The following is an 18,245-nucleotide window of genomic DNA, read 5'->3' as shown; positions in this document are numbered from 1 at the left end:
ATTACCCTTGCCTTGCAGGTACTTAATTTATACGTGGTACTAAACACAGATATGTGGAGGTGTTTTGAACCTCAGTGAAAACTTTAAATCAGCCTTAGAATCAGAAAAGTTGGATAACAAACGTTGAATTACATTAAATTATGAACACAACCAATTTTTCCTAAATTTTATGTAAGCCTCGGCAATTGAGTCTTAATGTTTTATTTTCCCTTTCCTCGGGCTACATTATGACAATGGTTGCAGAGAATAACCCACTACACAACACACTTGGAGTTATGGATTAATAGATAAAAGACAAACACGCGAAGCAGCTTGGAGGCTAGGAGGGCCTGCCAGATTTCTAGCCACAATGCGCAGCACACCTTGGCTTCTCAGCAACATTTAATGAAGCACTCGACGACATGGGCGGCCTACTAAGATTCTGGAGTAAGCTCGGCTGACTGGAGTAATGCAGTGGGGAGCCAGCGGCCACACTTACAATAGACGGCTCAAGCAAACGAAATAGGTACGGACACTGGCCGAGGAACATAAGAAGAAGAAGAACGCACCAGTCTTCTCCGAAAAGATGCTAATGGTAATGCGCGTGACCGACGGCTTAACGTGCTTTCACAGGAATTTACATCGCCACAGACTAAACCACACATTAATGATATGTAATGTCTTCTAAACAGAAGCCTAACTAACCTGATAAATCCATTCATCATATTTGTATTCAATTAACATTGAGTGCTCTTTGAATAACATAACTGCATTGTCTGTGATTCTAACAGCATAAATTACATCTTGAAGTGCATTATCGTGGTGAACACGATTTACCTGCAATTGGCATGACTATAACAATGGAATTAGACGTGTCTGTGGTAGATAATAAAAGCAATTCTAATCATAGTTATAATATGACTTTATGTTAAGTTTGGTTAAATAAATCACTAGAACGCAAGCTTTTCAAATTAATTATTAAAAAAAAGACGATACTTTTTCCCTAACAATTAAAATTTATCATTAAAATATATTAATTGTATAAAATAATATACACGTAAATTTATTCCCAAGGGCATGCATTCAATAAGCTGAAATTAATATAAATAAATTTTAAGCGGAAAATTTAATTTAATTTCTCTGAAAATCATGAGCTCTTGGTGAACTTTGTTTACAAATTATTATTGCAATTTGTCTCGCAAAAACTTTAAAATGGCTGAATACCTTTTAATTTTTTGGGCATACAAATGTAGGAAACAGGACGGAACAGCCGAAATTTTGGGAAAAATATTTTGCATGGGAATTGCCATTTTGGATTACTTTTAATACAAATCTGATCGTAAAAAGTTCATTAGGTAATCGCGTGCTTTATATGTAACGTAAAGAGAGGAAGACGTAAATGAGAGCAATATTAAAATTAAGTATACAAATCGACGTTATGCAGTGTTAGAGTTAAATTTGAAACCAGTTTGAAACAGATTTAAATTTAAACCTAATTTGAGACAAGTTTTGACAAGATCACCCACAGCACTAATAATAATGTATCTGATGGATTTTGTAATTAATGAAAGATCAAATACCGTTTAACGTTAACGTTTAACGTTTTGTGTCTGCCACCCTGTACTGTTATTAAAATACATCATCTAATTTTCTTTTAACGCGATGTTCTTATTTGGAGGCTTATATGATATTTAAGGGGGGCCGATACTTGGGGCCAGAGCATTTAGGAACAATGTCAAAGTAAGACATTTCGTATAAGAATAATATTATAATCTCAAGTAATATATTATAATTGCATAATAAATTAAATCAATGATAAGTTTACTTGATTTTAAGCTTATAATATTGAATTAAGTATTATAATGATCTTGGAGAATAGCCAATATTTATCTACGAGGCGCGACGCGGCGACGGTACGTTAGGGTAGGCGAGTGTAAAATCAACGTCATTTCGTAGAGACGCCTGTGTTTAATGTGTAAACCTACTGAAAGTAATGGTTATTATAGTTAGTATAAAATTACCGTTATACGTCAAATTTTCATGACGTGAATAAAAAATATCACATTATTCGCAATTTTGAACTCAAACTCATTTATAAGAACGTTACAAAAGTCTGTAAGTTGACAGCATATTGCCACAAGAGGTACAAGAGAAAAATGCAACGCATGTTATTAGTATCAAAAATGTTTCCTATAGTTTTATTTGAATGAAGAAAGTTGTGATTTTGACTTTTACGTAGTTTTGGTACTAAACATTCAGCACAGATGCACCGCATCGGAAGCCTCTAGGTTATCCATACGTCTTCAGCGATTATTTTTTTCCTGTTGCAAATGTAGCGTTCTGGCATTGGCACGGCCGAGTGGCGCAGTGGGCAGCGACCCTGCTTTCTGAGTCCAAGGCCGTGGGTTCGATTCCCACCACTGGAGAGTGTTTGTGTGATGAACATGAATGTTTTTCAGTGTCTGGGTGTTTATCTGTATATTATAAGTATTTATCTGTATTATATTCATAAAAAATATTCATCAGCTATCTCAGTACCCATAACACAAGCTACGCTTACTTTAGGGCTAGATGGCGATGTGTGTATTGTCGTAGTATATTTAATTTAATTTATTTTATTTAATTCTAAAGGACATTTTTAGTTTGTTTTTCAAACGACATAGTGAAAGTTGATGGAACTGGCCAAATTGTTTGTCGCTATTACATACTCGACTTTCGTAGAGACTTTAAGTGGCATTTGGATTTAGGTGATGAAGTTCCATGTCACAGGTCTGTATTCTTGGTTTATAAAATTTAGAGGTACAAGTGATCATCTTTATGACGATGTACATGAAGGCTGACATTCGACGTCCTACGGCGACTGCGTTTACAAAATTCCACATTAAAACCGTACAAGTCATTGGCAGAAATAAAAAAAAAATGCTTTCTTACACATTAGGCATTAGAATACGACTTATGAAAAATATTTTGCATGTGCGTCTGTTTCTTAGGAAGCTTTGCATTCGATAGATACCGCATGATTTAACGGTACAACTACGTGTCGAGTAGTGCCGCATAATGCAGCATTACCCACAAAAGTTAAGAAGAGCCGGTAAAGCCACGGCTTTCTCTTTAACAAATCAGATCCTTACATTACAGTGTTACTTGTGAATCAATTCGCTGATGTGAAAGTTGTAATTTCGTGTGTAGTAAATTTTGGAAATGCATGTTGGTAAAACGTTGTAAAATATAAAAATCACAGTGAAAACATAAGGTTGTTTTTACGAAATTCTCTAGAAGCGTATAATCTTTAAAAATATTTACTAAGACCAAACAAATGAGTCCAAACACGCCACACAGTTATAAACATCTGCTGTAAGTTTCCCTAGAGTTGGGTCAGTAGATTGTCATCAGGCAGCATAATTAAGAGTTAAAAGTAATACTTTCATATTTCATATTATTTTAGTGTTTCTCATTGTATTGAATTTAAAATCAATTAAAAAAGGTTAAAGTAAAAAAATATATCTGATATAAAATTAGAAATCCTTACACTATCTGAGAAAAGAGCTGATAATCTTGAAATGCCTAAAAATATTAAAAAGTAGTGCAACTGAGAATCATCTCGAGTTAAACAATCCGTATTCGAATCGGTCCATCCGTTTACCTCTCTTTTTGCAGCGTCTCTCTTTCGGGTTTTCAGAATGAAAGATGAGAGAATATTTAAGTAGAATTTATGCGTCCCATTTTTAGCCTTCGACAAAATATGACGTCCCTTTGCAATCCGTACCCGCGTCACGTAAATACAACATTTTACATAGTCCATACATCTTCGAGCAAAAGTTTTAGATTTTTCTTTCTTTTCACATTTCAAAGAAATATCTGTCGGTCAGTTCGCATCAAATCATTCAAAGTATGTTTAGTAGAGGAGGTAATTAGCAGTCTATTTACCACGTATTGTAAGCAAAAAATATTTTTATTTCATTATTTCTTTCGATGTATTTATTATATATGCTAGGATTATTTATTATTATGACACACATGAGAAGGTTATGAAAGCTAAATCTTGTATTCACCTATGTTCATATAATAAAACAAAGTTAAAACCCGACCTCGTGTGACTGTTCCTCATGCCCAGGGAGACCGTCTCGAACGACGTAGTGTATGAGATCCATAGCGCGCCGCATCTGACAGAACACAGTATCTCTGTTTTCCCGGGCGGACGCGCTGCCTGGATGCCGTAGACATGTCTGAAACAAAGAGCCACTTATATCATCATCATTTCTGGACGTCTAGTTCAGGATATAGGTATTTTGCAGGTATTATCAGAATTTCTTCAACTACAAAGATGTGCTAATGATCATCACGCTTGGCATACCAGTTTGTGATGGCATTATTGGCCGTCGAACACTCATAATGTTCAGTAAATTTTGGGTCAGCGGGAAAAAAATACTTAAACAGAAAACAAAAGCTTTCCTAATAAAAACAAATAAGAAATTTCAATTCAAATACAAATTTTTCAATAATAACTCAGATTTAATATTATATTGAGGGCAAGGAGGCCAAGTGAAGTGTGTATCATATTACTCTGGCTTCTAGCATTACTGAAAAAATTTTTTGCGGTACTAACATAGTGAAATAACAAACAATCAATAACACAATCTGACGATTTACAGAGGCTGCAATGCCTTTCAAGTTCTGTTGAATATTTAATATTCAAAACTTTCTTCCAGATAAGAAAGTTAATATTTGAGAAAGTGCTAGTTTTTTCATTTTATTTAAAATTATGCAAGGTGTTACTTTGAAGTGAAGAATTATATCCAAGATTTTTAAATGAGTTGCCTCAAAAACTTACAATTGAATTACTCAGTAGTCAATCGTATTTTATGACTATTTTCTATATGTATACTGTATTTTAAATTCATTACATAAATATAATTCAAATTTGAAAACACATAATAAAAATGACAAACTAACATTAATATTAAAAAAATATATAAACCGTCTAATTTTTCACTTATGGCTAATGTCTCCTTTTTTATTTAAAATTTAAAATAAGACAAATTAACGTAAGTATATTAAAAGTCTACCATCAAATACAATTTGGTTACGTATAAAGTTGCCAATATTAGAAAGCCACCTAATGTCGGTGAATTGAGGCAAATGCAGATGGAATTGCAAACAATAACCATAAAATTGCTCTAATTCCACGAAGTACGTCTCCTAAATCGATTCACGCGAGTTACATTTAGATTTGTTTCCACAATGAAAGCCAATTTGGACTGTAAAATCAAAGAGTCAACGGTAACGTTGAACAAATTTTGTGGAAAAATAAACTAATATTAAAGTTCTGGTTTTAGGGTTTATTCGAGCGTGCCGTAAAATAGTTCCTACTGAATTTTTATTTATAATTTGCTTCGTTGCTTGATACAAAAATAAACAGCGGTAATAGACAGTTATATGAATAGATATACGGTTTGTAGGGATGATGTTTATAATTTAAGGCAACCCTTCTCCTGTCTGTCTACTAAAGTTATAATAAATGGTCCCGAGGCACAAAAGCTAGATAATGAATGAAACAAGGCCTCCCTAAGATAGGCTTAAATAATTATGCTTCTCGAGACACGCCTGACTTTTCCATACTAAATCTGTGTTGATCCGTTCCACTTAATAACGATTCCAGAGATTAATTACTGAACTTGGAAATTATAGCAATTTCTTATTAAGTAATAGATTGCTAAACTTTATTTGTTAAAAAGGAAAGACAGCGTAAGTATTACGCAACGGTAGCCTATCCGAAGAAAAAACCCGATGGAACACGTTTATTAACCCCGTAATACGTTTATTTTTAAATAGAGAGCATTATTTTTTGTGTAGATTATTTGTTGGTACCAATAATTTTAAGAAGCGAAAGCCTATGGTATTTCCTTGTCTTTAAACCGGCTATGTTTCATTGATAGGTATTAAGTGTGCTACCTAGTTACCTTCTGACACTCTTACATTTATCTTCACGCTTGGTTGGTTTAACCGCACAGTTTTAGGTACTCCTAGGTTCAGAATAAATAATGGACTGGAACCACACAATTGGGTTTTTGAATATTTTTTTTTTGTGATTAATGGAAAGATCATATATAAGTTTTATAACAAAACTATTTTCTTTTTTTCGCAATAATTCAAAAGTTATTTAAAAATAAAAAATTAATTTTTGAATCCAGTACCGAAGACGCGCCGACAGCTTCTGAACAAACCCGAGCGCGTGTGACGTCATAATGTTAGTTTTCACTCATTGCAGTTGATGTAGAAACGATAAGTACAGTGTTTTGATCTATTTAATTTTGTTGTCATTGTTAAATATTTAAATTTATATTGAAAATGTCGAACCTCAAAAGTTATCGTTCTTGTTTTGTACCATTATGTACTAATACTACAAAAAAAACTCCTGACAAAATGTTTTTAAATGTTCCCCAAGATGACAAACGTCGAAATAAATGGTTTCAAGCAGTGCATAAATTATAATTGTAATATAATATATATACAATATATTTTATAACTGTACCAATGCCTGATAATCGCGATTTTTTCCAATAGCAATCGACTTCTGTTGGTGTCGGATCTTCACTTCTGCGATGGTTCCACATAAGTAATGCTAATGCATGTTTGCAACCACCTGTAGACATAATCTAAAAGATTTTATTGCTGATAACATCAAACAACTTAAATTTAATAGGAGTATAAATTACCCGCGGAAGCTGCACAGTCATGGCACTGAACATCCTGAATTTTTCTTGACTTTTCATCAATAGTTAAAGTAACTGAATAAGCTTTTCTCCGAACTGGTTCTGGTTCTGGTTCTGGACAGACCCGTCCTTTTGCAATACAATTTTTTTTTTACACTTAGTTGAACATAACCTATAGCTTTGTCGCCATAACTCTCACGCGATGCTCTATAATTTATGAAATAAATAATTATATTTAATATAATGGTAAATAAATACTTAAATATTTTTATTTATTATATTATATTTTAATAGACTTACCTTGATGCCTTGGCACCTCGAACTTCAGCAGAATTAAACCGAACGTCATTTTAAAAAAAAATGGTTATCATAAAAATATCAACATCAGGAATATTATCAGACTTTGCCCTTCATAAATCCTTTATCACACATAGCTAATCGGAATTCACGTGATTCTAAAGTCACGTGATTTTTTTTTAAATTTGATCATTTTTTAATTGTTTATAATTTATTGAAAAAAAATATTTTTTAAGTTTTTTACATCAAATATCAATATTATTAATAACAAAGTTTTAAAATACATAAAAATACATTTTTTTTCAACACCCCAATTGTATTAAATATACATCATAATTTGATTTTACTTTGACTTTAGCTTAAAAATTATCTACACGTTGTAAAAAATACCTTTGATGAAGTGAGAAGCATAAGCGTTGAACGTTCAAGGACATTTCTTGCTGCAGCTACTTGTGCTCTTCTTCTCTCATCCCGAAGATCTGCGCGTCGTTCCGCCGTTAGTCTTGCAAGTTCCACCATCCCTCCCCCAAACTCCGTAAAAGCTCGCACGAACTCCGCAAAGTTGGACACCGATTCTAATCGATCTAATGACCGCGCCACCTGAATAGACGAGCCTAAGTTAGACAAGAGCACTCAAGCAAAACTTTCAAACTTTATTGCGAACTTTGTTATTGATAAAGCTGCTGTATTCACAGTGCAGTGTTCTTAAATTATAAAAAAGGAAGAGGCCACAACCACTTTCCCGATTCTGTAAGAACTCTTTTAAGTTAGATGCTAATTCCAAGCAATCTAATGACCGCGCTAACTGAATAGACAAGCTAAAGTTAGACAAGAGCACCCAAGTAAAACTTCCAAACTTTAATGCAAATTTTGTTATTGATAAAGGTGCTGTGTCTACAGTGAAGTGTCCCTAAATTTAATATTAGGTCAGTGCTAAATTGTAAAGAATGAAAGAAGACACCAATTCTTTCCAGTTCAGAAATTACAGAATTAGTTCAGCCCAACCCTTTGATTTCTTTGGGTTGGTCTTACCGAAGTGTAGCTGTAAGTTGTAACAGCACCTGATTACCTTGTCCTTTGCGAGCAACAACTGCCGCACTACCACCATGTCTGCCAACAGCAGTACCCTGGTGACGGAGGCAAGCAGAGCGCGCGCCGCTGACACCATGCCAGCCCCCGCTCCGTCGGCACCTGCGCACACGCGCTCTATCGCACGACCTGTTGAACAATAAAATTATACTTATTAGTATTGACAGTATAGTAGGTACAAGAATGGTCCATATAACAATAAGAAGACACCTAGCGCAAGTATTTTTCAATCAGACTTTCAATTCAAGACCAAGAAATAAATTGTTAAGCTTTTTAAATATGATATGTATTACTGAAAGGTAGAGACACATCCAACTTTATGATCGACTTAGATGTTCGGTAATAATATACGTGTGGGAGTTTCAATCAACCTTAATTTCTTCAATAATTTAAACATTAACATCGGATAGAAGTAGTACAATATACGTGTGGGAATTCCAATCAACCTTAATTTCTACAATAATTTAAACATTGACATCGGATAGTAAGTAGTACTTAGTGTAAGCAACGTTGGCAGCAACGTCTTAGATGTTGGCAGGTGTGTATGATTCATCATTTCTAAACCCCACAAGATTACTCGCAATGATGTGATCGTGATCCTTAGTAATGAGGGACCGATTGAAAAGAGGATCGTGGATAGATTTTCTAGTAACTAACCGTAAACTATTATAACAGGAAGAAAGGAACCTAAATGTATGTTTCTTAAATTAGAGTGGCAAATTCTGTACTTTTATTTTACAAAAGTAATGTCAAGAGCGATGGCTGCAATAAAATGGATGATTATATAACAAACAACCACAGATTCATTTTGATGTGATATCTGGGGAAAAATGATGTTACAACCAATATAAATACGAACAATTTAACTGTTAAAATTAAGTTTTTAGTTTTTGGTATTGGTTAAAACCACCTTTAAAATTGGAAATGTTCCAACACTTCCAACACAAATCGTCCGTGAATGATAAATTAATTGTGAAGCTAAATTAATATACATTTGCCCCGAGGATCGGTTCGCCAATTTAATTAATTTAATAATACCCTTGTAATTTATTGCACCGTCTTGGAAACAAAGACGAGATAGGTACATTTTCGTTATTAAATTCCTCTAGCGAGCATCACGTGTGTTTCTAAATTAGGGTCGCTTTTATAAATGTCGGGTTGACTTACAATAGTAATTCTTGCCGAATGTTTGTTTGAAACTTCAAATATTTTTGGAAATTACGACAATAACTTTCAAACCAAATAAAAATTTGAAATAAAGCCAGCCTAGTGCTAGTCAGACTTGCGGACTAACATTTCCTTCTATTTAACATGTTCGAGACAAAATTGTATAGGTCAATTTGAAACAGTTTGTATGGCATTGTCCTTAGTATGTTGAAAAATATCATGTCATGAAATAACTAAAATAAAAATGAAAAGTGAAATAATGACATCGAATAAAGTTTTCGTAGAAGCCCGCATTCTCATTGTTTTCCCAGCATGAATCTCGATTTCAATAGATCTGCGAAAGCTTACTTTAAAACAGAAGATTGATAAAGAATCTTAGAACAATTCTATGGTTTGAGGTAATTGCAGTTACGAAGAAAGTTCACTTTTTATTTTTTATTAAAATACCGCTTATCAGCGAGTATCGAAGTAGTAGAAAGTAGTAGTAGAAATCGGGGTATAGTCTTATATATCTTATATAAAACGCAAAGGTGAATGATCTATCAACGCACAGCTCTAACCACTTGAAGAATCGGGCTAAAGTTTTGCACATAGATAGTTATTACAACGTGCCTCCGCTCAGAAATTTTTTCTGATAATTTCAACCTTAAGAGGGTAAAAGAGGGGCTGAAAGTTTGCCCGCCTGCCTGCCCGTCTGTCTACCTGCCTGCCTGCCCGCCTGTCTACCTACATGCCTGCACGCCTGTCTGCCCGCATGCCTGCACGCCAGCCTGCCCGCCTTCCTGCCCATCGGAATGCCCACCTACCTGCTCGCGCCTGTCTGACAACCTAGGCAGGTTGTCAGACAGGCGGGACCCGCCTGCCGCCTTAAAGTGAATAAGCAAATGAATAAAAGGTGTGTTTGTTTTTTTTGGCCTTGGACGGAGAGAAACATAGGCTTTACGGGAAACCAAACCAGTCCCACGGGATTTGTTAAAAACCGTAATAAACGCAAACGAAGGGCAAGAGCTAGTATGACATATTATCGTGGACGATCGATATTGAGGCGGATGTAACGCACGTATCAGTAAAGCTTTGAAGTGTTTGTTCGGGTTACCAATGTCGCAATCCAACCCATATGTATTCGTTCAATGACTCTGTAATATTGTCCAGGGTAATAAGCCTGGGAGAGTGGGTATTAACGCATGCGCCCTTCTTTATTGGATAATTTAACAATGATAAAAATCAAAAACGTTGAAAGAGGTTAAAATTGTTTATACGGTGTACCTAACTTTATTTATTGTTAGGCAAAATGCGTATTTGAACACTGTAAACTATAATAAAAGATACAAAATAAAGTTGAACCAAAGTAATACTACAAATAATGATCCAAAAGTGCATTCGGATTGCTTGACAAACACGTTATTTTTTTCATTTTCATAAGTAGGTTTTATTTATGCTGAGAGTGTGTTTTACACGATTCTCTGTATCTGCAACGATAAAAGTTAAATTGTTTACGTAACCCATTTTTTGAAAGTCTTAGTAAAAACCGTTCGGTAGTCGCAAAACTGGTAAAATCGTTTCCAGTTGATAGGAGCGGCAATCGCGCTTAAACGAGATTAATAATGCTCATTGATATAATAACTGGCAAAGTGTTGGTTGTAGGTTTTGTTTTCCAAAACGCAAGGGAATTAATAACTAATCTATGAATTTATAAATTATTTGCTGTTCGTTAGTGTCACTAAAACTTGAGAACGGCTGGACCGATTTGGCTAATTAAGGTTTTAAAATATTCATGAATTGAAAAAAATATCTTTTTTTTTGATTAGCCTCATCCCCTTTAGCCTCACCTTATCCTGAAACTATAAATAACATACGTATACAATACTTTCAATGGGCTAATAGTAGCTTCTAAGTCGTGTTTGACACAAATTAGCGCAGAATAGTGGACGGTTATAAAGTCTATGTCACTCCGTTCTCTACACAATGACTTCACAGCTTTCAGGACTGCCGGCTTTGAAACCGACGCGTCATGATTAAACGCCTCTTTGCTAGCCTTTACCGACACAATTGAAGACCATCTCTCTCCCTGTATAAGGAAAGTTAGTACCTTGGTGTTCTTATAATATACGAAAGTGTATCTGTTTGTTTATTTGTTACCTATATTCGGATCAACCTCTGCACCGATCTGGATGAAACTTTGCACCGAGATACTCATTATTGGTATCCTAGAAAAGGAAATAGAATAGAAAGGAAACTTGACTAACGTGACATCTAAAACGAATAATAAACAAATTACGCAGTTCTTTATAGTTTTATTACCTACCATAATTGAGGATTACTCCCTATGGATGTGTTTTACCCTTGTTAAGGAACATTATAGAAACCAGTATAAGAGTGAAAATAAAGCCCCTAGTTCATACAAAGTTCGTTCAGTTGAAGTTTTTGAAGTGTGTGTAATTAAATTATCAGCTTTTTATTAAATTTTGTTATTAAGTAAATAATGTGATGCTTATATTGAGATGACAATATTATGACCAACAAAGTTTTCCGTGCTTGGTTTTTCTTCTTGATTAGATAAAATAGGGAGTGAATTAATATTGATTGTTCAAAATGTTCGACTAGACCTCAATTTTATTCAAATAGCATTGAAGCATTGGTGTCTTTAAGTTTTGCGAAGTTTAAGAACTTTGAAAATGTTAACAGCGCTTAAGTACTATACTTAAATCACGATAAGTGTTGAACAGATCGTATTGGAAAGTTTAAAAAGCTAAAAAAAAGGGCTTTTATGTGTAAGTATTTTGCACAGATTGTTTCACAATTTCAAATTCATTCAGATAAATTAATCTTGGTTAAAATTACTTATGATGAGCATAATTCATGGTTAAGCAGAATTTTGTTTATTATGTAAAAGGGGCCGTGAAGCAAGTATTTGAACGTTACATTCTATTGATTTGTTCAAAGTTTATTATCTAACCATTTAAAAAGTTTAAAACGATGTGTATTTAAGATAAATTACCTATAGATAACAGAACAAGCAACGATCTAAGAATCTTAGCATGATACATATACACACAGATAGACACTTCAATTTATTTATTTGCCGACATACCTATAAAACCTATTTACGAACTATCCCATTTATACCGGATACGCGAATTCTCAACTCAACTTCGGTTTGCCGACGATGTAGTCATAATGGCAGAGACTCTGGGAGACCTAAATACGATGCTCAATGGCCTCAGCAGAGCTTCTCAACAGGTTGGCCTACGAATGAACATGAGCAAGACGAAGATTATGTCTAATGCTCATGTTCCGCTTCAATCAGTAATCGTTGAGAACACTGCACTCGAAATTGTTGACGAATACGTATACCTAGGACACACGATCCAGTTAGGTAGGTCCAATTTCGAGAAGGAGGTGAACCGCCGAATCCAACTCGGATGGGCAGCGTTCGGGAAACTTCGTGCCATCTTTTCGTCAAAAATCCCTCAGTGCCTGAAGACGAAAGTCTTCGAACAGTGCGTGTTGCCAGTGATGACCTATGGCTCTGAAACATGGTCGTTAACTATGGGCCTCATAAGAAGGCTTAGAGTCACTCAGCGGGCGATGGAGAGAGCTATGCTCGGAGTATCTCTACGCGATCGAATCAGAAATGTGGAGATTCGTAGAAGAACCAAAGTTACCGACATAGCTCAACGAGTCGCGAAGCTTAAGTGGCAATGGGCCGGGCACATAGTTCGGAGAAAGGATGGACGTTGGGGTCCCAAGGTGCTGGAATGGCAGCCCCGTACTGGTAAGCGCAGCGTTGGTCGACCCCCAACGAGGTGGACAGACGACATTAAGCGCGTCGCAGGTAGCCGTTGGATCCAAGCGGCTCAGAATCGTGGAACTTGGAACTCCCTACAAAAGACCTATGTCCAGCAGTGGACGTCTATCGGTTGATGTGATGATGATGATGATGATGATGACGCGAATTCTATATGGTTGCTGATATAATTTATATACATATACTGCGATTTATTAAATAAGCTCTAAAATGATAAAATATTCCATCAAGAAGCGAAATAATATCAGGAATTAGATGCATTCAGCAATAATAATAGATATGCTAAACCAATTCATAATTTAATATCAAAATCACATGCAGAAAACTTTATCACCATTTTGATATCCAGGTCACGGACTATTTAGCTTTCAAGCGGTTTGTAGACACGCTATTAATATTAAAGCTAGGAACCTACTTTGACTATGATATCTAACCATGCACATAACATTGCTACCTTCGGTAATAGTAACTTTTAAGGGTCAACTCAACTAATACACTGCAGTTTTTCATATGATTGTAACAGTGCCTACATTGTTTACTAAATAGTGCCCGACTACTTTTAAAGGTGTACTTTGTAGGTTGTTCTAATAAATGCAAGGTAGTTATCGAAGTAAGTAAGAACCCGTTTTCCGGCTCTGTACAAGGCATTCCTTGCTTGCAGAAGTACAGATTATCTGCAACATGTGATATTGTATGTTTAAACGTGCATATTAGCAGCGCACAACCCTTAAGTATTATGTAAATATAATATGTATATTTATGTAAGTTTATTTTATTTTTTGTAACATGCAACATCCACTTTCCATCTTTTTATCGGCTTCGCACGCTCAGGTTGCCTTTAAAAGATCACTTTTAGTGATAAGGCCGCCTTTGCACCCTATTTCCTTTTTGTTTCCTATTGTGTTGTGTTGTAATAAAGTTTGTCTATTCTATTCTATTAAGTAATTGCTGTTCGATTGTCTCACTAATACTCGAGAGGCTAGACCGACTTGGCTAATTCAGGTTTTAAAAATATTCGTGAAAGTGCAAAGAAAGTTTATATATGGAAAATAAGAATTTGTTTTCCTGTAAATGACATGTGTTGCCTGTAAGAAGGAATGCTAACAATATAGGTCGTAAATTATTTAGTATGTAAAATTATAAATGTTATCTCCAAATTTGTTAGTTACATGTATGTTTGTTTGCTAGTTACATGTATCCTACTCCATAACTTTCATCATCATCATCATATCAACCCATTACCGCCCCACAAAAGAGCACGGGGTCTACTCCCATAATGAGAAGGGGATAAGGCCTTAGTCCACCATGCTGGCCTAGAGCGGATTGGTGGACACCAGGCACGTTTGAGAACATTATCAAGAATTTATAGGCATGCAGGTTTCCACTAGATGTTTTCCTTCTCCGTATCCGTCACTAAGCAAGTGAAATTTTAATAACTTAAAACGCACATAACTTAGATTCAAACTCGGCCCCCCGAAAGTGATGTCAAGCTCCTTAGCCCAAGGGCTATCATCGCTTAGTCCTTATTTCTTACAATCAGAAAAGATTCGCCTAGGGCCACTTATTATTGTCACTGGATTTACAGATAATAAATTAAAATATTGTCAGTACAAACTGTCAGTTGAAACTCTACCGAATTGGAACACACGACCAATCCAAAGCCAGCATAAATCAGGGTTTAATCGAAGCTGCGGTTCGCATCTGATCGGACGGCATTTAGCAGAGGTGCGATAGTGCCGCAGTCCACGTCACTGCAGTATGTAGTCATGAGAAAGCAGCACACTCTTACATGTCGCAATATAATTTACAAGCACATCAAGTCCTACTGAGCAAAGAGCAACTACTGAGTTTCTTGCCGGCTCTTCTCAGTAGAATCTGCTTTCCGAACCGGTGGTAGAGTCACACAAACATGCATACTTGACGTTTCAAAAGTGCTTATAAAGTAGGCCTACTTGAAATAAATGAATTTGAATTTGAATTTGAAAGTCCGTCCTTATTGATAAACCGGCATCGAGTTTAGAACTGGTTATCCAGATCTGTGTTAATAGGTTGATCGAGACTTGAGAACTTGTTGAGACGCAACTGAAAATTTTCTTTGTTCAAATTAGCATAAATAATGAAATGGTCTGATGGTTAAAGCTATTTGTTAAATTAATTTATTACTTTAGCTGTCAGTGTGGTAACCCAAGAGCTGGCGCTTATTTAGCTCAAGAGATAAGCCTAGCAATCAAAAAGAAGTAGCAAAGAGGGCTCTTTGCGCTGGGTGAACGTTTGGATGGGTTATATTTTTGTAAATATTTTTGCAGTATTTGGTCAATTGTATTCAGAGTTCGTATAATTTGGATATTTTTCATTTAACTATTAGTAAAATTAATTATAATTCTTATTAACATACAAATGATTATCCCATTTTCATTCAATCTTCATTTTTTACTCTCTCGAATGAGAGAGAAGGCCTTTGTCCTGTGAGACCTTAATAGGTCAAGTATGATTAAAGATATTTTGGTTTAAAGTTAGGGAAGTCTCTGATTCCAGTTTAGGAAGGCTGGAGCGTAAAATTAAATGGGAAATTGAGATTGTTCCTGAAACTAGCAAATGATACTATTAGGATGTTCGGACGGCAAACTTCATCCATTGTGACGTATTATGAGTTCGTGACTAGAAATTTTATCACCCTCGTCCTAACCTCGTTTTAATATAAGCTTCCTTTTTTAACCATTTAAAAAGATTCACGGACAATGTAAACAGGTACGCAGGTACCCTAATACAATGTGCAGATTTATGTATTATAACCTGCGACAATTTTTCAAACCTACTACTGATTTTCCGTCAGAATTAAAAAATATTCTACGGCAATATGTTCAACCATTTTCTTTATCTTCAGAAAACAAAAAAAAGAAAATGGTGTATACGTTATAAGGAAGAAATAGGCGAAAATATACACTATAGATTTTATTGTATTTGGTTCACAAAACACTTCAATCCGCATATTAACATCTATTATTTTATTACAGCATTGTAAAATGTTTGTGTTAAAAAGATGAGATGTTCTTACATTAATTAAATTCCAAAAGTGAAAATATACTAAAATAAACACACATTAGCTTGTGGGTTAGGCCCTCTCTTAGAGGACGGAAGAACTCTCATAATCGTAAATTTGTTCGCGAGCCATTACTCTGTTCTAATGTTAATATACGTAGATATTGTCATTAAGGTTTGAGAGACTATAATATATTATTTCCCAACGAATAATTGTAATTTATTTCTTGTTAGTTTATTTATAGTTTGTTACGCGTTTCCGCCCTAACTTATCAGCCAAATAATTATGAAATGTTGCTTACAACGTGCAAACTTCATGATGGTTGGTTTCAAGGGCACAGAAAAGGACAGTTTTAGAAAAAAAACAGGTACTTTGAGGGAAAAAATAAACCTTTTAGATACGGGCAACCTAATTTATTGATACGATTGATATTGATTTATTTATTGATTGATATTAAAGTGAGCGAAGTCGTGGACGAAAGTGACTATATACAATAACAAGTGACTTTATTATTTAAATATGTTTTTAGGATGTATATTATGTAAAAAAACAATTTGTCAGTGTCAGCGACGGCTCGTTTGAGCTGCTTCATTTAACATTTGGTTAATGTACCATAAAGTTCACATCGCACCTGTGAATCGGGTTTGCAAGTTGTGGAACCTATAAATCTTTATTGAACACCATTGATTTGTAACAAACGCATTTATGTGTTTTAGAGGCAAATAAAAAGTTTAGGGGTCATTCTGTTACGATTTTATAACAATGACCAGGCACGACTTACAAAATCCCTGCGGATTTCACCTGTAAAATAAATACTAGCTGCCATTTGAGATATATTTTATATGGAATCGAACGAAAGAACTATTAAAGAACGAAAAATATAATTTGTTCTTTAGAAAGATTTTTGATTTAGCGTACTACGTCACATAATAAGTATAGTAATTAGAAAACAATATTATTCAAAAGAAAATGTATTAACGCGTACGCAAGAACGAACTTTTTTCATTAATTTAATATTATATATTTTTTGTTTAATTGCAAAAGAATACTTGTATGGCGAAGATTACCATCTTCGACGCACAAGTAATTTCTTGTTGATGGATGTTTATAGTTGGTATATATTAAGTACAATCATAACTACACTGCTATTTTATGTGAAAAGTATAAACGGTCATTAACGGCATACGAGTTCAAGGCATAATATATCATTATGAGTGATATACGGCCCGAATATCTGGGGAATGCTCATTGCCCAATGCAGTAAATAGTAGAAAACAGGTTGTTGTGGCAAAGAAGTTGATCTACAGGGCTGTTACATCTCCCTGTAATTTAAAAGTTTACAAAGCTATCACAAATACCATAAACTTCAAATAAATAGGTTTTATCTCTTCATAAATCAGAAATCTTCCATTTTCATTTAGTACCTACTAAATTACTTAAGAATTTTAATGCTCACATTCAATTATACGAGGATGCTCAAAATTTAGACTAGTATACTTTTTTGTTCGGGGCAAGAGAGAGTAAGAGTTTAGTACGGCACTCATCCTACATCATAATATAGTATCATCATCGTCATATCAAAGGGAGTTTTAAAATCCACAGTCTTGTGCCACTAGCGTCAGGTGCTTCGACTCGTTTTTATGTCCTTTGTCCACTTAGTCGAGTGTCAATCTATCAACGCTACGCTTGCCGGTACGGAGTCGTATATAACTCGTATAAGACGTCGTCTATGACGTCGTATATGACGGTAATGTTTAACACCATTTCAATTGTAACATTTCCGTCAGTTCTTTTATCCGTCTGTCTGAATTTTTGTCCGGATATCCTTTGAAACAGAACTTAAATGATGCACAATAAAATTTCACAATCAGTTAGTGTATCTTATAAAAAGACACAACCGATCGAATTGAACCGTGATGACCTATGGCTTTGAAAGTGGTGGCTAACTATGCGCCTAATAGGAAGGCTCAGGGTCACTCAGTCGGCGATGGAGCTATGCTTGGAGTATCGCTACGTAATCAAATTAGGAATGACGAGATCCGTAGAAGAACTAGAATTACCCACATAGCTCAAACAGTCGCGAAGCTGAAGTGGCAATGGGTGGGGACATGTAGCCCGATGGACGTTGGGGTACCAAAGTGCTGGAATGGCG

General features: G+C 35.1%; 1 protein-coding gene across 1 annotated transcript in view; it reads right to left on the bottom strand.

Annotated features, from left to right (window-relative positions):
- The window catches only part of LOC120631581 (alpha-catulin), a 106,533-nt gene that overhangs the window by 13,002 nt on the left and 75,286 nt on the right, over positions 1–18,245 (bottom strand). The window contains exons 2-4 of the mRNA XM_039901222.1: positions 8,059–8,207; positions 7,380–7,589; positions 4,068–4,205 (exon numbers count right to left, since the gene is read on the bottom strand). Of these exons, the coding sequence (XP_039757156.1) occupies positions 4,068–4,205; positions 7,380–7,589; positions 8,059–8,207 (497 nt within the window). The remainder of the gene's footprint in view (positions 1–4,067; positions 4,206–7,379; positions 7,590–8,058; positions 8,208–18,245) is intronic.

This window comes from Pararge aegeria, chromosome 2 (genome assembly GCF_905163445.1).
Source record: "Pararge aegeria chromosome 2, ilParAegt1.1, whole genome shotgun sequence".
In the NCBI taxonomy this organism is placed as follows: Eukaryota; Metazoa; Arthropoda; class Insecta; order Lepidoptera; family Nymphalidae; genus Pararge; species Pararge aegeria.
Note: the sequence above shows the minus strand (reverse complement) of the source record. Positions and strands in the feature narration are given on the sequence as shown.